Here is a 26717-nt window from a genome sequence, read left to right on the forward strand (position 1 = left end):
TATAAGAATGTGGGGGTAGATCTTACACGCTCAGAATAGATGACTGAATGAAGGAATGAATGACAGAGAAGGCGCTTCACTGTAAAGGCTGAAGGAGGTCGGTCTCCCAGGGACCGCTGTAAGGAAATGTGGGGCAATGTGGCTGGGCGGCCGCTACCCACGGTAGGGGAACCCGCGGGGGCGCGCTCGGGCGGCTTCCAGTTTCCGGGTTCGCGGGCGCGCGCTGCTTCCCGGGAGAGGGCGGGCTCCGTGGCCGCCCCCCGTGGGCGGAGCCGACGGCCGGGGCTCAGAACCCGCCGGAAGACGCGCGGGTTGTGGCCGCGGCTGCAGCGGGACCGCGTGGGGTGGGCCCCGGGGTCGCCAGGCCTGGAGCGAGAGCGGCCGGCGGTGCGAGCGGCCGGGAGGGGCGACCGGAGGGCAGAGGCCAGGCGAGACGCCCGGCTGCGGCCTAAGAGGCCGAGCTGGGTGGGCTTGGCGGCAGCCGCCGGCACTGCAGTAAAGCGGCAGCCTGGGAGGTGTATCCTTGCCCGGGTCTGCAGGACGCCGGCTCGGGGCACCCCTTCCATTCCGGCCCTTAAAACCTCGCTCCTGGGGGTGCGGCTGGCAAAGCCCACCCGCCTGGGCGGGCCCCTGATGGGAATTTGGAGCAGAACCTCGTCCAGTTCGGAGGCCGGGGGTCCTCCGGGCTTCCGAAGGAAGCCGAACTCAACGCTGAACGCTTTTTGGAGATTGACTGCGTTGAGTGGAGATGTGGTCTGTCTATAAAACGCTGGGAGAGAACAGTATCTGTTACCACTCAGTCCGTCTCTAAAGAGACACTCAAGAGCGAGCGCTCCCACGCCCCCTTCTCCGGTCCTACCTGCGTCCAAGGCCCATGTGGTGAGTAGGAGTGTGTGTGCAGTCTTTAAGTCCAAGGGTGGCGTGTCTGGGAGCACTGTGAGGGTGGGGCGTCTTTGATATAAAGCTTCTCAGCCATTAACTGTTTCCCAAGTAAGATTCGAAAATTCCTGTACTTTGGTAACAAGACTTTTTATGTATTCAGGGGTAGGACATTTTTCACAAGCTCCAATTTCTAGAACACACGCAGCTCCTGTCTCTGCATATAGTCACACAGACACACACACACACACCCCCGTAAGTCACATACCCATCTTTCTCCAACAAACTTCAAAAAGTTGGGCCAGCTCCCTTCCCATGTAGCTCGGCCTGTTCTTGGAGTGCCTTATACTCTGGACCTGGTCACTGTGAAAGCACTTGCTCTGATTCTAGGGCTTGGTTAAGATGATGGATTTGAGTTGTTTCCAAATTTGCCTGTTACCATTCTTCAATAGTCCTCATTATACTATATTTACACCATTTGAAGACATACCATCTACCCCAATTTTAACATTTCTGAATCCAAGATGCATCTTCCCAGTGTGGTTCAAAGGAACTTGCCAGCTGCTGGGCATCTGTGTGGGTGGTGACGTGGCTGTCACTGCTTGCTCATGCCAAAATGCAGCTATGTCATTATTCTGTCACTTGAGATATTTTGAGCTTTAAATTCAGATTTAATTGTTTCAAAAAATAACTTTTAAAACTAATGCTTTGTTTCAGCAATATGATAACAGGTTTATAACGTGTTTACTGTATGCCTAGCATTGTCTCAACCAACATTACAACTCTATGGAATATAATTATTATCTCCATTTTATAGATTAAGAAACTGAAGCTCAGAGAGCTGAAGTGTCTTAGAGATTTTAAGTGCAAGTGTCAGGGTTCTAAGCCAGGCTGTCTGATTTCAAAGCCTGGCCTCTTAAACCCTGTCGATATCCAAGCAAAAGATGCATGCAGCTTATAAGGCGGGAAGATGAGGCAGGGTCTGTGCATGTTTGTACATCTTTGCATGTTTGTGTATGTATGTGTGGAACTGGAGATAGACCCACATCCAAGAACATGTATTATATTTATTACTGCATGGATAACATATTTTTGTTTTGGGTATTTTGCAGTTTTAAATATATTTCTGCAGTTTCTGGAGCTCTGGAGACAGGTGCTTCTGGATCCTTCTTCTCTTCCCTTTTACTCCTCTCAAGAGTATGGCGACATGAACTCAAACCTAACTGGCTGCCTCCCAAAGAAAGTGCTTGATTTAAAGGAGAGTTTGTTTCCTAGAGTTGTTACAGTCACATCAGGCTCTAGGAAACCGTAGGTCCTGGTGCTGCAGGGACACACCGAAGTCCAGAGGGCAGGTGATTGGAATCTGAGGAACACCCCACAACTGTGAAGCCTCTCATCAGAGCTTCTGGCAGTTTCCTCACCGGAAAGGGACAGGTCCAGTCAGGCAGGCATCGTCATGCCACAGCAGCTCCTGATCACTCTGCCTACTGAAGCCAGCACCTGGGTGAAGTTGCAACATCCAAAGAAGGCCACGGAGGGGGCGCCCCTGTGGGAGGACGTGACTAAAATGTTTGAAGGAGAAGGTGAGAATAGATTGATGGAGGGGGAGAAGGGGATCTCATTTGTGTGTGAAAAGATGGGTACACACTTCATTGAAGTAGAAAGAGGGAGAGAAGGTCTTTGGGGGTTCATTCTTGTGGTTTTTGGGAAGGGGACAGCTGTGAGAGAAAATAATGGGCTCTAACATGGGCTCCTTGTGACATGTGCTTTCAGCTGCTCTCATCTCCATCTTCCTTTTTGTTTTTTGAGACAGAATCTCACTCTGTTGCCCAGGCTGGAGTGCAGTGACATGATCTTGGCTCACTGCAACCTCTGCCCCATCAGGTTCAAGTGATTCTCCTTCCTCAGCTTCCTGAGTAGCTGGGATTACAGGTGCCTGCCACTGTGCTCAGCTAATTTTTGTATTTTTAGTAGAGATGGGTTTCACCATCTTGCCCAGGCTGGTCTCGAACTCCTGATCTTGTGATCAACTCACCTTGGCCTCCCAAAGTGCTGGGATTACAGGCGTGAGCCACCATGCCCGACCTCCCATCTTCAAATCCTACATGTGGCAGGAAGACAGAATACAAGGTGTTCTCTGCCAGCAGTGTCTGAATGTGGGAATGTGATTCACAGACAGGGGTCTAAGATTTCTGCCCTCCTTAAGTCCTCTAAGGGTTTTCTTGCACAAGTTCCAGTCATTTTAGCCTCAAACCAATATTTATCACAAGTATCAGCTTTTTCTTTTCATCTACTGAGAGGCAGGAATGACATGCCAGATTAATCCCATGTTATCTTGAACTGTGGGAGAGATGCCCAAAGATCACACCTTATTTAGTGGTCTGGTTAGGAGGAAATAGAAGGATGGAGGAAGTCATGTGTCTTATGTGGCGTTTTAATTCATACCTTTAATGCTTTACATTCAGCCAGTATTTATTGTTCTAGCTGTGTCAGGCAAGGACTTTGGCTGAGCAACTTAACAGATGGAAAAATGAATAATTATCTCTAATTCTGATTACAAGTGGACGCAGATGGGCATACACCTCAATCAAAATAATAGAAAGTAGCCTAAGAAAAGTTATTTTGGAACACAAGAGACAGGAAACTTTGTTCTGGTTGTATGTACTTAAGAAATTTTCACAGAATGGGTAGCATTGATTTGGACCTTGAAGAACATCTTAGGTTTTTTTGTGTAGATTTGGGGAAAGGATGCAAAAGTGGATGCCTTGAAGAAAATGAGGAGTCTTTACTCTGACTGAGAGTTAAGAATATGGTGAATGGGTATGTCCCATGTATAAAGGATGGTACTTTAGAGGTACCCATTGTTGAGAAAATATGCTTTGGGCAGATTGTAAAGTGCCTTGAAGTCCATGGTGAAGTGTTTGGATTTTTCTTTGTCAGTGGGGAATCTTTGAGGGGTTTTGGACAAAGGAGTGGCCTGTTAGAGCTGTGCTTTTGGACCAGTATTGACCATTGGTAGAGTCTTTTGGAGCGGGGAGTGGGATTTAAAGAATTCTCCATTTAAATACTTTGTTCTCTCATACATGGTTTTTGATCATTGGGAAACATTAATTCCCACAGCAACTTGCAGCAGGTCCTCCTCATTAAGGGGCTTCAGGCTGCTCTTGAGTTGCTCTCAGTGTCCCTTTTTGTGAACATTTTCGGGGAGGAGCCACACTGAGTGGGTCTGCAGGCAGTTTCTCTGTTTGGGTGATTTGGGAAGATGCAAACCTCATGGCTGTTTTCCTTCCCCAGCTCTGCTATCTCAGGATACTGATGAGACCCAGGAAGAAAGTTTAGAGAATGAAGTGAACCCTGGACTCCCAACAGCAGAATCCCAGGTGAGTAGTGACTCATCTCATTTTCTTGACATTGCTTCTTGGTTTTGTAGGGTATATAACCTGTCTCTTTTGTAGAGGTGAGAGTGTTGGTGAGGTAGGGTATTAAGACTAACAAATTCAACCTGGGGAGCTCAATGCAAGTTGCTCTTTTACAGAAAATTAGGCTTCAGTGGTGGCAGTTTCCCTACTCATAGGGGTCTCCCTCCATGTCACTCTTGTTTCTCACTAACATCTGAATCTAGTATTATGCTGCTTTCTATAAAGAAAGTGAAATGAGTGATACAATTCTAGCCATAAAAACCAACTGATACCACTTGAGATCTAAGAGAAATCTCGATAAAATACTCAAAATCAAAATGTGTAAGAAGGTTCTGACTTTCTTAGTGATGTACACGTATTACTGTGAACTTCGACAGGTGACCCTTAGTGTAATATTGAGAACAGAGGTCAAACCAGAGCCAAAGGAAAAGTGAGTAGAGAAGAAATAGGCCACACAGTGCACACATCAGACAGGCTGGGCAGAAAAGCAAGAGCAGCCGCTGGGAGCAGCTACAACAGGGCGTCGGAAATGGGATAGTCTGTACTGCCTGCTGGAAACATGAAATGGAGGAAAAACTGTAGAATAAATGTGAAATTAAAGAGGAGATCTTATTGGAGGACAGAAGAGTTTTAAGTGAAATGAACTGGAGTTCTGAAATTAGATGGTACAACATTTGTCTTTACTTGCTCAGTCATCTGGGGCAATTACTTGAGCTTTTTACAGTCTCATTTTCCTCAAGTAAGAAGTTCAGATGCTAATATCTGCCATCTAGGATTGAAATATGTTGCAGCTTTATTTATAGTAATATGGAAAAAGTAACGATAATAGTCTAAAAAGTTATTGCTACATTCTACTTATCTGGAATTTTTCACTTCCTACATTTATCATAAACTGATGGGCTTCTTAGCATTGGGAAAGAATTAAACTTTTTTTAATTAAAATACAATTTACATACGGGAAAATACACTAAGAAAGTATATAGTTTGGGCTGGGTGCAGTGGCTCATGTCTGTAATCCCAGCAGTTTGGGAGGCTGAGGCGGGGGGATTGCTTGAGCTCAAGAGTTAGCGACCAGTTGGCAAGATAGTTGAGACCCTATCTTTTTGTCATTTTTTAATTAGCAGAGTGTGGTGGCATGTTCCTCTAGTCCTAACTACTTGGGAGGCTTAGGGAAGAGAAATTCTTGAGCCCAGGAGTTTGAGGTTGCAGTGAGCTATGATTGCACCACTGGTCTACGGCCTGAGCCACAGAGTGAGACTCAGTCTCAAAAAAAAATGGAAATTGTGTATTGTCTGATTTTGATACATATAACATGTAATCAAATCAAGATAGAGAACATTTCTACCATCTCAGAAAGTTCTCCATGCCCCTTTTAAATCAGTATTCCACTCCTCACCCCGTAGAGAGTGTATGAGATGTCTATTTTTAAAAAGAATATAGGTTCTGTAGTTGTTAGGCATAGTGTTCCATAAGTGTTAATTAGGTTAAATTGGTTGATTGTGTTGTTCAAATCTTCTGTAGCCTTAATGAGTTTTTGTCTACTGGTTATATCAATTACTGAGAGAGGAGTGTTAAAGTTTCTAATTATTGTGATTTTGACTATATCTCTCTTTAGTTCTGTCAATTCTGCTTTATTTTGAAGTTCTGTCATCACATGTATAAACACTTAGAATTGTTGACCCTCTTATCATTATGAAATGTCCCTCTTTTTCTCTACTAATACTTCTTTTCCAGAAGTCCTAGTGTGACAGAATATATGCCTCCAAAGTTCTTTTAATTATTGTTTGTATGGTATAGCTTTTTTCATCTTTTTACTTTAAACCTATCTGTGTCATTATAGTTAAATTGTGACCTTCTTAAATATAGCTGAGTCTTGCCTATTGAGTCCATTTACAGTTAAAGTAATCAATATGGGCCTGGTGCGATAGCTCACGCCTGTAATCCCAGCACTCTGGGAGGCTGAGGCGGATGGATCACCTGAGGTCAGGAGTTTGAGACCACCCTGGTCAACATGGTGAAGCCCCATTTCTACTAAAAATACAAATAATTCGCCAGGCGTGGTAGTGGATGCCTGTAATCCCAGCTATTCCGGAGGCTGAGGCAGGGGATTTGATTGAACCTGAGAGGCGGTGGTTGCTGGGAGGTGGAGGTTGCAGCAAGTGCACCACTGTACTCCAGCCTGGGCAGTAAGAGCGAAACTCCATCTCAAAGATGAATGGGATGGGATGGGGTGGGATGGGATTATATTTATGTTTTTGTTTGCTATTTGTCCTATCTAACCTTTGTTTGTTTCTCTTATCCTGCCTTCTTTTTTTGTTTGTTTGTTTTTGTTTTTTGAAGACAGAATCTCACTCTGTCACCCAGGCTGGAGTGCAGTGATGCGATCTCAGCTTACTGTAACCTCTGCCTCCTGCATTCAAGCAATTCTGCCTCAGCCTTCCAAGTATCTCGGATTAAAAGGGCCCTCCACCATGCCTGGCTAATTTTGTATTTTTAATATAGATGGGGTTTCACCATGTTGGCCAGGCTGGTCTCAAACTCCTGACCTCAAGTGACCTGCTCACCTGAGCCTCTGAAAATGCTAGGATTTCAGGCATGAGCCACTGTGGCTGGCCTTTTTCTGCCTTCTTTTGGATTGAATCATTTTTCCAGTACTCTATTTTGTGTCCTCTAATGACTTTTAAGCTATAGTTCTTCAGTTTTTTTTTTTTTTTTTTTTTTTTTGAGACAGAGTTTCGCTCTTGTTTCCCAGGCTGGAGTGCAATGGCATGATCTCAGCTCACTGCAACCTCTGCCTCCCAGGTTCAAGCGTTTCTTCTGCCTCAGCCTCCTGAGTAGCTGGGATTACAGGCTTCTGCCACCACACCCAGCTGATTTTTGTATTTTTAGTAGAGATGGGGTTTCGCCATGGTGGCCAGGCTGGTCTTGAACTCCTGACCTCAGGTGATCCACACACCTCAGCCTCCCAAAGTGCTGAGATTACAAGCATGAGCTATTGAGCCTGGCCATTTCTTTGATTTTTTTTTTTTTTTTTTTTTAGTGGTTGCTCTAACAACCACTAAAAACAATCATATTATATGTGAAGCCATGTAGTATTAATTTAGAGTAACTGTGGAATGTGAAAAATTGTATTTAACAAGGCCGGGCACGGTGGCTCACCCCTGTAATCCTAGCACTTTGGGAGGCCAAGGCGGATGGATCACAAGGTCAGGATATAGAGAACACCCTGGCTAACACTGTGAAACCCTGTCTCTACTAAAAATACAAAAAAATTAGCCGGGTGTGGTGGTGTGTACCTGTAGTCCCAGCTATCCAGGAGGCTGAGGCAAGAGAATTGCCTAAACCCGGGAGGCAGAGGTTGAAGTGAGCCAAGATTGCACCACTGCTCTCCAGCCTGGGCAACTCTGTCTCAAAAAAAATTTTGTATTTAACATTACATGTTACAAAAGAAACATTCCACAGTTACTTTGAATTAATATTGTATGCTTCACATGTAATATGAAAGACTTACATTATATTTTCATATACTCCTTTCTACTCTGTTATTGTCAATATACATTTTGTTTTACATGTAAAAACACAACAATACATTGTTAATTTTGCTTTTAATAGTAAACTGTCTTATAAAAAATTAGGAAAATGAAGAAAACATGTCTTTCATATTTGCCCACATATTTATCCATTTAGGCACTCTTGTTTCCTTTCATTCCAGGTTTCTCTATCTGACATCATTTCCCTTCAGTTTAAAGAACTTTGTCTAGCATTTCTTATAATGTAGGTGTTCCGGTGACAAATTCTCACAACTTTTCTTGATCTAAACATTTCTTTATATTATCTTACTATTTGAGAGTCTTTTATTGGATAAAGAATTCTAGGTTGACTGCTTTTTCTTTAAGCACTTTAAAAATGTTCCATTATCGGCAGGGCGTGGTGGCTCATGCCTGTAGTCCCAACACTTTGGGAGCCGAGTGGATCGCCTGAGGTCAGGAGCTGCTAGCCTGACCAACATAGTGAAACCCCATCTCTACTAAAAATACAAAAAAATTAGCTGGACGTGGTAGCGAGCACCTGTAATCACAGCTACTCGGGAGGCTGAGGCAGGAGACTCACTTGAACCCGGGAGGCGGAGTTTGTGGTGAGCCGAGATCACGCCATTGCACTCCAGCCCGGGCAACAAGAGTGAGACTCCGTCTCAAAAAAAAAAAAAAAAAGTTTCATTATCGACCAGGCGCGGTGGCTCATGCCTATAATCCCAGCACTTTGAGAGGCCGAGGCAGGTGGATCACGAGGTCAGAAGTTCAAGACCAGACTGGCCAACAAGGTGAAACCCCGTATCTACTAAAAAATACAAAAATTAATGGGGCATTGGTGGCTTGTGCCTGTAATCCCAGCTGCTTGGGAAACTGAGGTAGAAGAATTGCTTGAACCAGGATCCAGAAGGCAGAGGTTGCAGTGAGCCGAGATCATGGCGCTGCACTCCAGCCTGGGCTACAGAGCAAGAGAGACTCCATCTCAAAAAAAAAAAAAAGTTCCATTATCTTTTAGTTGTATTGTCTGGATGAGAAGGCAGCTGTTACTCTTTTTATGTGATGTATCTGTTTTATATCAACTTTTATTTGATGTGTATATGTGTCTTTTTTTTTTTTGAGGTGATCTTGGCTCACTGCAACCTCCATCTCCCAGGTTCAAGCAATCCTCCCATGTCAGCCTCTCAAGTAGCTAGGATTATAGCTGTGCACTACCGCATCCAGCTAATTTTCTTTTTCTTTTTTTGTATTTTTAGTAGAGATGGGTTTTCTCACCATGTTGTCCAGGCTGGTCTAGAACTCCTGACCTCAAGTGATCTGCCACCATGGCCTCCCAAAGTGCTGGGATGACAGACATGAGCCACTGTGCCTTGCTGTGATTTTCTTTGAGTTTATCCTTTATGGAGTTTGCTGAGCTTCTTGGATCTATGGGTTGATTTTTTTTGAGTTTATCCTTTATGGAGTTTTCTGAGCTTCTTGGATCTATGGGTTGATTTTTTTTCCCATCAGTTTGGAAAATCTTCATTCATTATTTTTCAAATTTTTTTTCTACCTATTCTCTCTTCTGAGATCCATCCTCCCTCCCTCCCTCCCTTCTTCCTTCCTTCCTTTTGCTTTCTCTCTCTCCTTCCTTCCTTCATTTTACTCTCTCTCTCCTTCCTTCTTTCTTTTCACTTTCTCTCTCTCCTTCCTTCCTTCTTCCCTCCAACCCTCCCTGTCTCCCTCCCTCACTCGCTTTCTCCCTTTCTCCCCTCCTCCCTTTCTCCCTTCTTCCCTCCCTTTTTTCTGCCTTCCTTTCTCCTTCCCTCTCTTCCTCCCTCCCTTTCTCCTTCTCTCTCTTCCTTCCTTCTTCCTGTCTTTTTTTTTTTAACCAGGTGTTGCTCTGTCACCCAGACTGGAGTGCAGTGGAGAGATCATAGTTCACTGCAGCCTCTACCTCTCAGGCTTAAGCGATCCTCCTGTCTCAGCCTCCTGAGCTCCTGAGTAGCTGGGGCTACAGGTATGCACCACCACACCTGGCTAATTTTTGTATTTTTTTTTTTTTTTTTTTTTAGAAATTGGGTCTTCCTATATTGCCTAGGCTGGTCTCAACTCCTAAGCTCAAGCAGTCCTCCTGCCTTGGCTTTCTAAAGTGCTGGGATTACAGGCATGAGCCACCCCACCTAGCCCTCAGATTCTAATTACGTGTTTATTTGACCACTTGATATTATCCCACAGATTTTTTTTCTCTTGGTATTCTAATTTGGATATTTATTGATCCATCTTAAGTTTCACTGATCTTGTCTTCATTAGGGTCTAATCTGCTTTAAGCCCATCCATTGAATTTTGTAGATATTGTATTTTTCACTTGTAGAATTTTCATTTACAGTTGATTCTTGAGCAGTGCAGGTTTGAACTGTACAGGTCCACTTCTGTATGGATTTTTTTCAATAAATATATGGAAACATTTGTGACAGTTTGAAAAACTTGCAGAAGAACCGTGTAGCCTAGGAATATCAAAAAAAATTAAGAGAAAGTTAGGTATGTTATGAATACATAAAGTATATGTAGATACTAGTCTATTTTATCATTTACTACCATAATGGATATTACATATCTATTATAAAAAGTTAAAAATTGTCAAAGCTTATGTGCACAGACCACTCATGGTGCCATTCAAAGTTGAGAGAAATGTAAACAAATGTAAAGATGCAGTATTAGATCACTATTGCATAAAATAAACTGTAGTACACATATTATATTACTGTGATAATTTGTTTGACTATCTCCTGTGACCATTGTAGTGAGCTCAGGTGTTTCAAGTATCTACTTAAATGCAGTGTGATGCTAAGCATCTCTGCATTAGCTCTTCATCTCGCCGGTAAATTGCATATCACAGTAAAATGTGACCTCTCAGCCGGGCACAATGTCTCATGCCTGTAATCCCAACACTTTGAGGGGTCAAGGCAGGAGTGTATGTATAAATACACACATACATGTATAGTTTGTTCGTTTGTTTTGGTTTGTTCCATTTCAAGCCCTTTCGTCTCTCTGGTGGTTAAAGGTGTGGGGCTCCTGCTAGAGCTGTGGCTGAGCTCTGGCAGTCATGCAGCTTTAATTTGATTGAGTATACTTCTAATTAGCCCATGCCACCACTGCCGAGGGCTTTTCATCTTTTTATCATTTGAGCTTAGGAAGGGATTAGACTACAGTTCCAGACAGTTTTGTTCATTTTTGCATTAAACTCCAGCAGTGCCACATAATTCAAGCTTAGCAAGAATGCTAGGTCTCTGTGATAGTAAGTGCCCTAGGTGGTGGGGGAACCTCCATCCCCATCCCACCCTGTTCCTCATCACCACCTCTCTGATTTCATCTCTTTCCACTCTCCCATTAACCAGGCTACTTCTAGCCATGCTGTTCACCTTCCTATTCCTCAAGCCAAGGATGCTCTCACCTTAGGTCCTTTGCACCTGCTTTTTGGATGTTCTTCTCTCAGACTTCCACATGGTTCTCTTCTTTACTGAATTTATGTCTCTGTCTCTATGTCTGTTGTTTTTTTTAATAGCAACACAAAAACAGACTATCAAATATCACCCTTTTAGAGAGCCTTCCCCAACCACTTTACATAAAAGATTATTCTACCCTCACTGTGGTTCTCCCTATGCCTCTTACCCTGCTTAATTTTTTTCTAAGGCATGTATCACCATCTGTCTTTCTATATATTACATTACTGTAATCTCCAGATTAGAGATCCAGACATACTACAGTTCCAGACAGTTTTGTTGATTAGATTTGGAGATAAGAGGATCTCCAAACAGATCCAGAGAAGCCTCCTGATAAAAGTAAGTTTAGAATCTCTTAGAACTTAGAATAGTGTCAGAACTCTTTGGAACTTAACAGAAGTGGTCTCTGGCTAAAAAGGAATGTGTTTGATGTTCTAGGAATTGTTGACTTTCAAGGACATATCTATTGACTTCACCCAGGAAGAATGGGGGCAGCTGACTCCCGCTCACCAGAGTCTGTACCGAGAGGTGATGCTGGAGAACTACAGCAACTTGGTGTCAGTGGGTAAGACTTGGCTATCCATGCATCCAGAAACCCATCCATTACAGGAGAGTCATGATTTTACATTGTTTATGTATGGATTCCTTGAGGCTTGATTTTGGGTTCTGTATTAAAGATGTCTTACTCCCTTTGAAAACCAAGTGAGGGCATATCCAATTTGCCTTCCTTGGGGAACAACTTTACTACACAGAGCTAGAATAGAAAGACCCACCCCTGGCTGGGCGTGGTGGCTCATGCCTGTAATCCCAGCACTTTGGGAGGCCAAGGCAGGTAGATCACAGGGTCAGGAGTTCGAGATCAGCCTGACCAACATGGTGAAACCCCATCTCTCCTAAAAATGAAAAAATTAGCCAGGTATGGTGGCATGTGCCTGTAGTCCCAGCTACTCAGGAGGCTGAGACAAGAGAATCACTTGAACCTGGGAGGCAGAGATTGCAGTGAACCAAAATCAAGCCATTGCACCCCAGCCTGGGTGACAGAGCAAGCCTCTGTCTCAAAAAAAAAAAAAAAAAAAAAGAAAGAAAGACCCACCCCTTTCCACTTGCAGAGACCCTGAATACCAGAAGACTAGAGTAAAATTCTGGGGATTGTTCTTAGACATCGGCATAAACATTCACACTCTTTTTTTAAACTATGTAAGCAGGATATCAACTTTCCAAACCTAGTGTGATATCCCAGCTAGAGAAAGGAGAAGAACCCTGGATGACAGAGAAAGAAGGCCCAGGAGATCCCAGTTCAGGTGAGACCAAGTGTGTTAGTCTGTTTTTGTGTTGCTGTAGAGGAGTACCTGAGACTCCGTAATTTATAAATAAAAGAAGTTTAACAGGCTAATAGTTCTGCAGGCTGTACAGGAAGCATGGCACTGGCATCTGCTCCTGGTGAGGGCCTCAGGAAGCTTCCAATTGTGGTGAAAGATGAGTGGGAGCCAGTATGTCACATGGTGGGAGCTGGAGATTGAGAGTGAAGGAGTAGGTGCCAGCCTCTTTAAACAACCAGATCTCATGTGTACTCAGAGCAAGAACTCACTCATTACCATGGGGAGAACACTAATTCATTAGTGATCCACCCCCATGACCCAACACTTCCCTCCAGTCCCCACCTCCAACATTGGGGATCACATTTCAACATGAGATTTGGAGGGGGAAAATACTCAAACCATATCACCAAGGCAGATGATACCTTTTAATGAGTTGGTCAGAGTCCTCAAAGCCTCGCTGTGGGGAGGGCTCAGACCACTGGATAGAGCCTGCACTAAACTAATATCATCCCTGCCTTCCTTACCCCTTTCCTTCACTGAGCCCTTGCATAAGTCCCTCTGGAGTTGGAGGGAAGAGCAGTCTTGTCCTCATTAAGATTGAGCTTGATTTTCCCTTTCTCCAGTATCCTAAGGGCTGCCAATTTAAAGCTTTCTCTAAGCAGTCAGATGTATATAGTATTTTCACAAAATCCAGTCTCTTTTCAAGACTCTCATTGTGTTCTACAAATCTTTAATTTTCCTGCACTCCATTTTTACTTTTTGCCAATGTTCATTTTACAATTCCAGCTTTGATTATCGTTCTCTTTTTAACTTATATATCTTAATATTTTGTAACAGCTACTTCATGAAAACTCCTGTAATAGAAATTACCAAAGGATTCCTTCACAACAAATCTAGTGGTCTCTAACAACCTCCTCCAACTTTGCTTTTTATTGTGAAATATTTCAGAAAGGCATAGAAAACATTTTAACACATTTCTGTGTAGCTTCCACCTAGATTAAGAAATGAAACAGAGTTGAAGCCCCAATGTCCCCATTACACCTTTTGAAATAACCACTCTATGTTGAAATATTATCATTTCCATGTCTTCATGCTTTTATTACATATATAATGTAAAAGCAGTCTATATATATTAGTGTATACATACTAAACAATATATAGCATTGTTTTGCATGTTCTTTTTCTTTAAATAAATGGTATATAGACTTCTTTTGCTTTGCTCATTCAACACTAGTGATATTCCTCTATGTTCTTCTAGTTCATTCATTTCCATTGAGTTAATAAACCACAATTTATTTTTCATTTTCCTGTTTATAGACATTTACATTGTTTCCAAATTTTGGGGTTACAAAGATGCTGCAGCAAATTTTTGTGTGCATAACTTCTTGTATATATAATGCAAGTGTTTCGCTAAGATAGTTAGTAGAAGCAAAATTGTTGGGTTGGAGAATATGTGCACTTTCATTTTGTTAGGTATTACCAATTTGCTCTTCAAAGCAGTTACACCAATTTATTCTCCCATTAACAGGGTTTGAGAGTTTCCAGAACTCAGCATGTTTGTCAACATTTGTTATTGTCAAACTTTAAGATTTTTGTAAATTCACTGGGTTATGGTATCTTGTTTCTTTCATTTTCCTGATTACCAGTGAAAGGAAATATATTTCTCATGTTCATTGACCATCCATCCAGGATTCCTCGTCTGTAAATTACCTGTTTATATTGCTTGCCAATTTTTGTATTATCTTTTTTCTTATTTTTCTTGTTCAATTTTTCTATTATCTTTTTTCTGATTTGTAGGAAAAAAACTGTGTGTGTGTATTCATTCTAGATAATAATCCTTGATAGCTTTATGTTTTACTCTAGGTCAGTGGGCCATCTTTTAATTTCAAAATTAGTGTCTTTTGATAGATGCGAGTTTCTAAATTCAATGTTACTGAATTTATTAGGATTTTTCTTTATGATTTGTGCTTTTTGTTTAAGAAACGCTTTTATGCCTTACCATTCTCCTTTTTTGTAAACTTTTTTAAAAAATTGTTTTTAGAGACTTGGGTCTTGCTCTGCTGCCCAAGCTGGTCTCCAACTCTTGGGCTCAAGTGATTCTTCTGCCTCAGCCTTCTTAGTAGGTGGGACTGCCCTGCTATCTTCCATTTTATCATATATATGTATCATATATATTTCTATGTATTCCTATATTTTCAAAGCTTTGCTTTTCACATTTAGGTTTAATTCATCTGGAATTTATTTTATATAAATAAATTTGTATGTATGAGATGGAAATCTGATTAACTTTTTCCACATGGTTAATCCGTCTAGGAATAGTTAATGTTGCTCTGTTACCTGTCATGTTTCTTTATATGTTTGGGTCTATTTCTGTTTTGCATATTCTTTTTCTATCATGTTTCTCTCTTTATGTTGTTTTATTATTTTGTTTTTCTGTCCTTACTCTAATGCTAGTCTGTCTTAATTACTATATTTAATAATGAGACTTCATATGTGGTAGAGGTAGTTCACTCACCTTGTTCTTTAAAATTGTTCTGGTTATTCTTGGCTCCTTGTTCTATTTGATTTATATAATCAAGGCATCAAATTACACACAAAAATATTCTGCTGTGATTTTGATTGAAATAGAATTGAATTTCTCGATCAATTTTGGGGAGAGTTAACGTTGTTATGCTGTTGAATCCTGCTATCCAGGAATATGATATAGTTCTCCATTTATTGATATTTCCTAATTTTTTTAGTAACATTTCAGGATTTTCTCTTGTACACATTGCACGGTTTTTGTTAGATTCATTCTGAAAATCTTATATTTTGTTGCTATTGTAGATGGTAGTTTTTTTTCCTTTTCTTTTCCCCTAGCCTTAGTCATGAACAGGTATATTTTTAAAAATTATGTTGGTGGCTGGGCACAGTGCTCATGCCTGTAATCCCAGCACTTTGGGATGCCAAGGCAGGCAGATCACCTGAGGTCAGGAGTTCGAGACCAGGCTGACCAGCATGGCAAAAACCCATCTTTACTAAAAATATAAAAATTAGCTGAGCATGGTGGCGTGCACCTGTAATCCCAGCTACTTGGGAGTTTAGCTGGTTGTGGTGGCACATGCCTGTAATCCCAACTACCTGGGAGGCTGAGGCAGGATAATCACTTGAACCCGGGAGGCAGAGTTTGCAGTGAGCCAAGATCACACCATTGCACTCTAGCCTGGGCAACAAGAGTGAAACTCTGTCTCAAAAAAAAAAAAAAATTATGTTGCTGGTGTGAAATAACAAAATTTATTTTGAATATTGACCTTTTATGCAGCCACCTTGTTTTACTCTATTGTTAATTCCAATGATTGTTTGTATATTTTCCTGGGTTTTCTTTTCTTCAAATTTTAATAATGAAAATAATAATTAAAACTACCATGAATGTTCTTTCCCTGCCTCTAGATGAAATCTTGAAGAGTTCCATGGATGATCCAGTCTCTTTAAATAACAAGAACACTCTTGACTTTAATAAAATGCCTTTTTAATTCAGTGCAATAATAACAGCTCCCAACTTCATTCGAAGTTAAATCCTCTCTTCTTCTCCTCTAGCTTGAGATTCCCTCATGCTTGGATACTGAATTAGGGAGGGATGCATAAATGGCTTTTCTTTTCCCCCATCATCTTTTCTTCCTCCTTCCCTATTCAAGACCAGAATCAGAGAACTGCAGAGCATAGATACTATTAGATGTTATTATTGCCTGTCTTCATTTAGAATTTGACATTTTGAATTACTAATGATCCATCTGTGTTGGCTAAAAAAATCTTAGAAGAAATTATACCTTTCAGGAATACATACAGACCTGTCAGTTGAAATATTAGTAATAGTGCAACAGATTTATCAAGTAAAAATCTTAAAGGTTGAAGGATATTTTCCTAGAACCTAGCAGCAGTAACAGCATAGCAGTCTGGGTTTCTTACAAGTCTCCTTTGTATAAGTAATACTTTCATGGATATATTAATAACTATAGAAAGAGAAATACACACACACACACACACACACACACGTTTCAATAAAAGACAGCATAATGTCCTTGTGTATATTCTTAGTTCAAACTGTATTTTTTGAACTAATATCTCATGCTGCTGCCAGAGTGGGGAGGGAAACATCTTTTTATCTTTCTGAGATTGTTTTCCAAAGGTAGTTGTCAATTAAAAATATTTATATTCTGGCCAGGCTTGGTGGCTCACACCTGTAATCCCAGCACTTTGGGAGGCCGAGGTGGGCGGATCACAAGGTCAGGAGATTGACACCATCCTGGCCAACATGATGAAACCCCATCTCTACTAAAAATACAAAAAATTAGATGGGTGTGGTGGCACGCACCTATAATCCCAGCTACTCGGGAGGCTGAAGCAGGAGAATCACTTGAACCCAGGAGATGGAGGTTGCAGTGAGCTGAGATTGTGCCACTGCACTCTAGCCTGGGTAACAGAATGAGACTCCATCTTAAAAAAAAAGAAGAAGGAAAAAAAAAAAAGCCTGGGCACGGTGGCTCATGCCTGTAATCCCAACACTTTGGGAGGCCACGGCAGGCAGATCACTTGAAGTCAGGAGTTCGAGACCAGCCTGGCCAACATGGTGAAACCCTGTCTCTACTAAAAATACAAAAATTAGCTGAGTGTGGTGGCACATGCCTGTAATCCCAGCTACTCAGAAGGCTGAGGCAAGAGAATTGCTTGAACTTGGGAGGTGGAGGATGCAGTAAGCTGAGATCGTGCCACTACACTCCACCTGGGCAATAAAGCGAGACTCCACCTCAAAAAAAAAAATACTTATATTCTTAAGACATAGCTCTGAAATTTTATTACTTAGCATTATTAGAAAGAGCTAGACTAGAAGACTCAAAATTTCCTTTCCCATTACCTCTCCAAGAAGCATAACTATATTTAAATATAGTAAAAATCTCATGCACTTACCGTATTGTTGTCTAAATCTCTGTTCCATAACCATGACAGTAATTGATTTTTCAAAGCTTAAAGAATATTATTATTTGCAGTTTTTTCATTTCTTTCAGACTTGAAGAGTAACACAGAAACCACTGAGTCAACTGCAAAGAGTACCATTTCACAGGAACGGTTATATCATGGCATTGTGATGGAAAGGTTCATGAGGGATGATATAATTTATTCCACATTGAGAAAAGTCTCCACATATGATGATGTCTTAGAAAGGTACCAGGAAACTTGTGTGAGAGATGTGAGACAAGCCATCTTGACCCATAAGAAGAGAGTCCAAGAAACTAACAAATTTGGGGAAAATATCATAGTGAGTTCAAATGTTATTATTGAACAGAGGCACCATAAGTGTGATATGCCTACAAAGCGGAACAAGTACAAATTAGATTTGATTAATCATCCAACAGGTTACATAAGAACAAAATCCTATGAATGTAATATATGTGAAAAAATCTTCAAACAACCAATTCACCTTACTGAACATATGAGAATTCATACTGGTGAGAAACCTTTCAGATGTAAGGAATGCGGAAGGGCCTTTAGTCAAAGTGCATCCCTCAGTACACACCAGAGAATCCATACTGGTGAGAAACCCTTTGAATGTGAGGAATGTGGGAAAGCCTTCAGACATCGCTCATCACTTAATCAGCATCATAGAACTCACACTGGCGAGAAACCCTATGTATGTGATAAATGTCAGAAAGCTTTCAGCCAGAACATTAGCTTGATTCAACATTTGAGGACTCATTCTGGAGAGAAACCCTTTACTTGCAATGAATGTGGGAAAACCTTTAGACAGATTAGACACCTTAGTGAACATATAAGAATTCATACTGGGGAGAAGCCCTATGCATGCACTGCATGTTGTAAAACCTTTAGTCATAGAGCGTATCTAACACATCACCAGAGAATCCATACTGGGGAGAGACCGTACAAATGTAAAGAATGTGGGAAAGCCTTCAGGCAGAGGATACACCTTAGCAACCACAAAACTGTTCATACAGGAGTGAAAGCATATGAATGCAACCGCTGTGGAAAAGCCTATAGGCATGATTCATCCTTTAAAAAACACCAGAGACATCACACTGGAGAAAAGCCTTATGAATGTAATGAATGTGGAAAAGCCTTCAGCTATAACTCATCACTTAGTCGACACCATGAAATACACAGGAGGAACGCCTTCCGAAATAATGTGTAAAAACAGGTATTTGACATGAGAACAAAAGCCAAGTTTAAGTTGGTGATTTAGGATGCTTTAAGATTTTAGGACTGAAATATGAGGAATTGGTGTAATTATGCCAACTTTTAATTTTGCCCATTGTGTAAATAAACATTACATTAATAGCTGCTGACTACTGACTACTAATACCTCCATAGAAAGTACTTAATATTAAAATCTGGTCCTTCAAGTTAAATTACTTCAGCATTATGAAAAATTAACAACATAGTTTTTTTTTCTGGTTTCATGGTGGATTAATAAATTATTCTTCATGGGTAGTCAGTGATTTGCAAACCAGCATTTGGGAGCTATAACTTAAAATATCACCACCCCTATTTTTTAAATTAAAATTTTATTTTTTTGGCCAGGCATAATGGCTCATGCCTGTAATCCCAGCACTTTGGGAGGTCAAAGAAGGAGGATCACTTGCCAGAAGTCAAGACCAGCCTAGGCAACAAAGCAAGACCCTATCTCTACAAAAAAGTTTTTAAAAAATTAGCGAGGCATGGTAGCATGTGCCTGTAGCCCTAGCTGCCCAGGAGTCTGAAGCAGAAGGATCACTTGAGCCCAGGAGTTGAAGGTTGCAGTGAGCTGTGATCACACCACTGTACTTCAGGTGGGCAACAGAGTGAGACCCTGTCTCTACAAAAAAGAATAAATGTGTTTTTTAATGGGGAAAGCTTTCACATGGGATAAAGTCCAGAAAGTGGAGACAGTTGTATACAGTGAAAAGCCTCCTTCCTGCATTTCCAACCACTGATTTTGCACAGAGGCAACCATTTTTAATAATTTTTGGTGCATCCATTCAGCTTTTTAATTTATATCCAAGAGAATACAAATACACAGTTTCCTTTGTCTTTTTAAGCAGAAATGGCCACCTCCTATACAAACACATCTGCATGTTACTTTTATTACATAACAATATAGGCCAGTTGCAGTGGCTCATGCCTGTAATCCAGCAATTTGGGAGGCCAGGGCAGAAGATCTGAACCCAGGAGTTCGAGACCAGCCTGGGCAACATAGTGATACGCTGTCTTTAGAAAAAAATTAAAAATTAGCTGGGCGTTGTGGTGGCACTCACCTGTGGTCCCAGCAACTTTGGAGGCTGAGGTGGATTGAGCCTGGGAGGTTGAGGCTGCAGTGAGCCATGATCATACCACTGCACTCCAGCCTGGGCAACAGAGTGAGGCCCTGTCTCAAAAATAAAAACCAAACAATATATCATAGATGTCATTGCACTTCACTATATAAAGTGCCTACTTATTTTTTATAGCTGCATAGTATTCCATGGTATAAATGTACTCTAACACTTCACTGTGGATGGATTTTGGTTATTTTCAGTCTTTTGTTTATACAACGTTCAATGAATAGTCTTATACATTTTCATTTCACACACGTAAGTATGTAGGGTAAATTCCTAGAACTGGAATTTCTGTGCTACAGAGTATGTGTGAGTTTTTTGTTTGTTTGTTTTTTGGGGGATTTTGTTTGTTTTTTTGAGACAGTTTCTCTCCATCTCCCAGGCTGGAGTGCAGTGCCACAATCTCAGCTCACTGCAACCTCTGCCTCCTGGGCTAAATTGTTCTCCTGACTCAGGCCTCCTGAGTAGCTGAGATTACAGGCATGCACCACCATGCCTGGCTCATTTTTGTATTTTAGTAGAGACGGGGTTTCACCATGTTGGCCAGGCTGGTCTTGAATTCCTGACCTCAAACAATCTGCCTGCCTTGGCCTCCCAAAGTGCTGGAATTACAAGTGTGAGGCGCTACACCCAGTCGAGAGTATATGTGTTTTTATTATTGATATTGGCAAATGAACCTTCATAGAGGTTTGGACCTATATATTTTCCCACCAGCAAGATATGGAACTGTAGGAACCATATCTGGTGCTGAACCATCTTCTAGACCTGGATCAACAGGCCTGTCTGCCATCTGAGGAGCATCAGCTTGTTTCAATAACATGGCCTAGAAGGACCAGCTGAAATGCACTCCCTAGAAACAGCGACATTTTCCATACCTGGAGCCAGAGAGGAATCTGCATCTTCTTGATTGGTAGCCAAGCCCACCAATATCTCAGCTGGAGAAGGAGACACCTTTCCACCAGTTGCTCCAGTCTTTGACTTATGAGCCTGGAACTGTTGGATGGATGGCAGTCCTTTTAAAGAAACTAATCCTTTTAGATTATAAAAGATAAAACATAAAGATAAAAGGATCGGTCTCTTTAAAAGGACTCATTGCAGTGAATATAATCTTGACTGTGATCCTTCTGCTTGGAATGGAAGAGAACTGATGATTGAGGCAAGGTATTTAGGATGGCAGGGTCTACCATGAATGATAGCATGAACATACATAGCATTTTACAGGATACTTGTGTTAGGAATTACAGTTAACACATGGTAGGAGACACAACTTCTCTAATAAAAATTAATGAATAAGCATTAATTAGTTAAAATTGCTTACGATGTGTTGAAAGCTGAATACCAAAGCCAGGACCACAGTGATTTTTGAACATGTTTTATTTTTCAATCTGATAACATTTTATGAAAGTTTTAGTGATTCTGTGTTAATGAATTTCCCATCAGGTCCCTCCCCACAGCCTCTTACTCCAGTTACAATCCAAAGCCTGGCACTTAAAATCCTCATTATATCTAGTCCTACCTTATAGCTTCAACTTCCATTTACTTTTCTCCTTCTCATATGGGCTCTGACCAAAGTCATTATGTTAGAACTCTTTAGGTTGCAAATAGCTAGAAATCAACTGGGGCTACCTGAAGCCTAAAAGGAGGATATTATTAGAAGAATATCAGGGTATCTCATGGAATTCAGGGGCTGTGATACATGCTAACAATGGACTGGGACCAGGTCTTGAAGGACTTTGGAAAACCCAAATCGTTTTTTCTTTCCATCTCTCACCTCTGTTTCTATCTTCATTCTGGCCCTGCCTTTTTCAGCACCTGATTGCAAATCATGGTTGGTGTCAGTTCCATATTTTACATATATTCTGTTTCCATCACCCAGACAAAAGCTGTCTTCTCTTTCTCATTTCCAGTGTAAAATTCCTGGGGTGAGGATTCTTATTTGCCCAGCTAGGTCAGGTGCCCACTCTTAATTGTAGGCAGAGATGTCAGCTTTTGTGAGAACTATACGGATGGAGTGGTGGCTGAAAGGGCAGGAGAGCAGTTCCCAGAGGAAGGGCTTGCTGTTTGTAGAGTTCCAAGTCTTACCCATTCTTCAATGCCATCTCATAGAATCAGGATTTTAGAACTGAGAACGGTTTAGGAACTCACCTAATCTAAACCCACAAATGGAGAATAACCACCTTCAATTACTCGTATCCTTTAACTGAGTCACATTTTGAGTACATTTACTCCAAATTTGTCATCCTAGTTTTCCATACACCTGCTTTCAATTGGCTGAATATAGCCACACTTTGCCATTTTAAAGAAGTTTACTTCTTAGATTTACTACTGCTCCAGGAAGCCGTATGTTGTGCTTCAGAGCCTACCCACTGGCTTAGCTTGTTATTAGTGCCTGTTTGTTACTCTGTTTACCCCATAAGCACTATTCCCTCCTTTTGCTGATCACAGAAATGTCCCTCCCTAGGGCTGTGTCAAGTAGGCATAGTCTCTTGTCTAGATAGACATTTTGTCTGATTTTTTTTTTTTCAGACAGAGTCTCACTCTGTCACCCAGACTGGAGGAAAGTAGCATAATCTCAGCTCACTGCAATCTCTGCCTCCCGGGTTCTAGCGATTTTCATGCCCCAGCCTCCCAAGTAGCTGGGATTACAGGTGTGCAACACCGTGCCTGGCTAATTTTTTTGTATTTTTAGTAGAGATGAGGTTTCACCATGTTGACCAGGCTGGTTTCAAACTCCTGACCTCAAGTGATCTGCCTGCCTCAGCCTCCCAAAGTGCTGGGATTATAGGCATGAGCCACTACACCCAGCCTGTTTGATTTATTTTATTGACATCCCAACACTTCTTTTTTAAAAGCTAATTTTATTTTTATTTTTTATTTTTTTAGAGACAGGGCCTTGCTCTGTTACCTAGACTGGAGTGCAGTGGCTCAATCATAGCTCACTGCAGCCTTGAACTGGGCTCAAACAATCCTCCCACCTCAACCTCCCAAGTAGCTAAGACTACAGGCTCACACCACCACACACAGCTAATTTTTAAAAATTTACGTAGAGCTAGGGGTCTCACTTTGTTGCCCAGGCTAGTCTCAAACTCCTGGCCTCAAGTGATTTCCCACCTCAGTTTCCCAAAGTACTAGGATTACAGGCATGAGCCATCGCACCCAGCCCAAACACTTCTTACCCTTTATCTCTATCTTAGAAATCTCTCCTGAGCTCCATATCATTGTATTCAATGTCCAACTGGATATCTCCACTTGGATATCCTATAGTCACTTCAAAGTCAACATGTCCAAAACTCAACTCATAATCTTTTCAATAAAATCTGTATTCCGTACCCAGGAAGTGGTACCACCACCTACCCAATTCCCCAAACTTCTTCCTCTCATCCATTACCTCCCCCAATCAGTCACCAAGTCCAGTATATTCTCCTCAGTCTATCTTTTTCTCTCCATTCCCATCACCAACATGTTAATCAGCTTCTTAGCACTTTCTAACTGCTTAAAAGATTCCAAACCGGGCCGAGCATGGTGGCTCACGCCTGTAATCCCAGCACTTTGGGAGGCCGAGGTGGGCTGATCACGAGGTCAAGATATATACGAGGTCAAAAATACACATATGGGATTGTTTCAAAGTAAAAATCTTAGGCATAGTAAAGAGAACAATAGAATGTAAAAATAACCTTTGGACTGGGATAAAATATGTGCAAATCATACATCTCATAAGGATTAATATCCCAAATACATAAGGAATGCAAGAAACTCAATAGCAAGAAAACAAATAACCTGATTTAAAAATGGACAAAGGATCTAAACAGACTTTTTCTTAAATCATACAGTAGGCTAACAGGTATATGGAAAAAATGCTCAACCTCACTAATCATGTAAGAAATGCAAATTAAAACAACAATGGCATACCATCTCACACCAATTAGAATGGCTATGATCAAAATGATGAAAGATGGCTGTTATCAAAAAGGTGAGGATGTAGAGAGGAAACCTCCACACATGATGGAAATAAAAATAGTGTAGCCACTATGGAAAATTGTGTGGAGGTCCCTTTAAAATTAAAAAGTAGGTCTACCATATGATCCACCAATCACACTACTTGATATATATCCAAAGGAAATGAAATCAGTATGCCAAAGATAGAGCTACACTCCCATGTTCATTGTAGCATTACTCATAACAGCCAGATAGGAAATCAACCTAAGTTCTATCAATAAATAAAGCAAACATGGTGTATATACACAATGGAATAGTATTTAGCTTTAAAAAAGAAATCCTGTCCATTGTAACAACGTGGATGAACCTGGAGGACATTATGTAAAGTGCAGTAAGCCAGGCACAGAACAAATAATATGTGTTCTCACACTTAGAATCTAAAAATGTTGAACTCATTGATACAGAGAGTGGAATTGTGGTCATGAAGAGCCTGGGGAGAGAGTAGTTGAGGAAATGCTGGTAAAGTGATACTAAATTTCACTTAGGAGGATTAGGTTCAAGAGGTCTAATGTACAACATTACTACATTTAATAACAATATATTGTTGAAAATTATTAGGAGTAGGTTTTAAATGTTCTCACAACAAAAATGACAAGTGTTTGCGGTAATGCATGTATTAATTTGCTCAATTTAGCCATTCCACAGTGTATACCTATTTCAAAACATCATGCTGTACACAATAAATACATGTAATTTTTTATCAATAATTAACAAAATGAATTTCCAAGTTTAAAATAATAGATTGGTTTGTTTATGTAAGCATCTGTGTAAAGCATGTTAATACTTATTTTATTCCCAGTTCTCTCTTATGTCACTGCCCATGAGTCCCTTGAGTTCTGCATAGCACCTCTTAAATAAAAAATGAGCTTTGTTCAAAAGACAAAAAAAAAGAGAGAGAGATCGAGACCATCCTGGTCAACTTGGTGAAACCCCGTCTCTACTAAAAATACAAAAATTAGCTGGGCATGGTGGCACTTGCCTGTAGTCCCGGCTAGTTGGGAGGCTGAGGCAGGAAAATCGCTTAAACCCGGGAGGTGGAGGTTGCAGTGAGCCGAGATCGTGCCACTGCACTCCAGCCTGGCAACAGACCAAGACTCCATCTCAAAAAAAAAAAAAAATCCAAAATGTTTTTTCTATTTATAATTTCGATTAATCTCTCTATCCTCCCCACTGCTTCTAGACTAATCATTCTAAAATATATGTCTAATCAAAACACATTGCTTAAAATCCCTCAATGATTTCTCATAACTTTAAGATAAAGGTAAGCCTGAGTAATATAGTCAGAACTTCTCTTGACAAAAATTTAAAAACTAGCTGGGTGTGGTGGTGCATGCCTGTAGTCCCAGCTACTAGGGAGGCTGAGGTGGAAGACTGCTTGAGCCCAGGAGGCAGAGGTTACAGTGAGCCAAGATTGCACCACTGCACTCCAGCCTGGGCAACAGGTTAAGACTGTCTAAGAGAGAGAGAAAAAAAAACAAAAACGTAAATTTCTTAGTACAGACCACTTAGTATAGGGCATTTCCTATTTGTCTAGCAGTGGCTCCCAAATTTCCACCCAAGCATATTTTGCTCCAGCTATAAAGATCTTCTGATTCCCTAAATATTTCATGCTATTTCGTGGTTTCTGGTCCTCAGTGGTGCAGTTTCCTCTTCTGTCCAACTCTTTTGAGATGGAGTCTCACTCTGTCACCCAGGCTGGAGTACAGTGGCACCATCTTGGCTCGCTGCAAACCTCTGCCTCCTGGGTGCAAGTGATTCTACTGCCTCAGCCTCCCAAGTAGCTAGGATTACAGGTGCTGGCCACCATGCCTGGCTAATTTTTGTATTTTTAGTAGAGACCAGGTTTTGCCATGTAGGCCAGGCTGATCTCAAACTCCTGACCTCAGATGATCTGCCCTCCTTAGCCTCCCAAAGTGCTGGGATTACAGGCTTGAGCCACACTGCCCAGACCAACTTCTTTTTTTAGTTAGCTCCCACTTATCCTCCCAGATTTAGTTTGCATCATACAAGGAAATAACATGTGTGACACCTCACAAAATTTATACCTGTCTTGGATGAGCCCTTGAATTCTTGGCTGGATTGACTAAATAAAGAGATAAGCCTTATCCTATAGGATTTGGAACCAGAAAGTGACAGCGTGGGGTTTAAATTTTATAAAATTACTATGAAATCAGTTTGGAAGAACCACATCTCAACATGAGGCAATAGCCAAGTGCAGTAACTTACTTCAATTTGTTTACATTGTTACTTGCTCCATGTCCCTCTTTTCTTACCTTGCCACCATGTGCTTAACATCTTCCAAATTAAAAAAAAAAAAAAAAAAGTTACTCTTAATCCTTGCCTCAGGCTCTGTTTTCTAGAAGACTCTGGCTAAGACAGGCATACAGTTTAACCCTAGTTTACCAATCAGGACCAATTTCTGTACTTACATTTCAGCTATTAGGGAAACAGACTTCCTTTTTTCCCCTCAATAGACAAAAATCTGGCAGGTTTTCATAGTCTTGGAAGCTGCTAGCAGTGGAAGAGGAGGAAGGCTGCCTGGATATGGAGCAAACATAGGGGAAACAGATCCAAGAAATGGAAAGAGAAAACCCCTTGACTCAAGGGTTCATAATGCACCATATCCCAAGCTGCCTTCTTTTAGCAGAAGCATGCCCCAATCTTTGATCCTTACCCCATTCTCACTCCCCACAACTTTCTAGTCTAGGGCTACCTCCTCCTGCTTTCTCCGACTAAAAATGCCCCTTTCAAT

At 41.1% G+C, this 26717-nt stretch overlaps 1 protein-coding gene across 3 annotated transcripts; it reads left to right on the plus strand.

Annotated features, from left to right (window-relative positions):
* Window positions 1-514: 514 nt before the first annotated feature.
* On the plus strand, window positions 515-18961 carry ZFP69 (ZFP69 zinc finger protein). 3 transcript variants are annotated; one of them, XM_012439170.3, is made up of 6 exons: window positions 515-879; window positions 1992-2462; window positions 4174-4259; window positions 11746-11872; window positions 12510-12608; window positions 17669-18961. In XM_012439170.3, exons 2-6 carry the CDS (start codon window positions 2336-2338, stop codon window positions 18805-18807), a joined length of 1578 nt encoding a protein of 525 aa, XP_012294593.1. In that variant the 5' UTR covers window positions 515-879; window positions 1992-2335; the 3' UTR covers window positions 18808-18961. The 3 variants fall into 3 exon arrangements, with proteins under 3 accessions (XP_012294593.1, XP_012294594.1, XP_064228289.1); XM_012439171.3 differs by having other exon boundaries at window positions 12513-12608; XM_064372219.1 differs by lacking the exons at window positions 515-879; window positions 1992-2462 and adding an exon at window positions 9700-9824 and having other exon boundaries at window positions 4178-4259.
* Window positions 18962-26717: the final 7756 nt, after the last annotated feature.

Source organism: Aotus nancymaae, unplaced genomic scaffold, assembly GCF_030222135.1.
Source record: "Aotus nancymaae isolate 86718 unplaced genomic scaffold, 86718_ANA_hifiasm-v0.15.2.pri h1tg000007l, whole genome shotgun sequence".
NCBI lineage: Eukaryota > Metazoa > Chordata > Mammalia > Primates > Aotidae > Aotus > Aotus nancymaae.

Bases quoted from the DNA above. Each gene is read 5' to 3' on its own strand.
- ZFP69 (XM_012439170.3), top strand. From the start codon at position 2,336: ATGCCACAGCAGCTCCTGATCACTCTGCCTACTGAAGCCAGCACCTGG. The intron at 2,463-4,173 runs GTGAGAATAGAT...TTCCTTCCCCAG, and splicing joins TAAAATGTTTGAAGGAGAAG to CTCTGCTATCTCAGGATACT. The intron at 11,873-12,509 runs GTAAGACTTGGC...AAACTATGTAAG, and splicing joins CAGCAACTTGGTGTCAGTGG to CAGGATATCAACTTTCCAAA.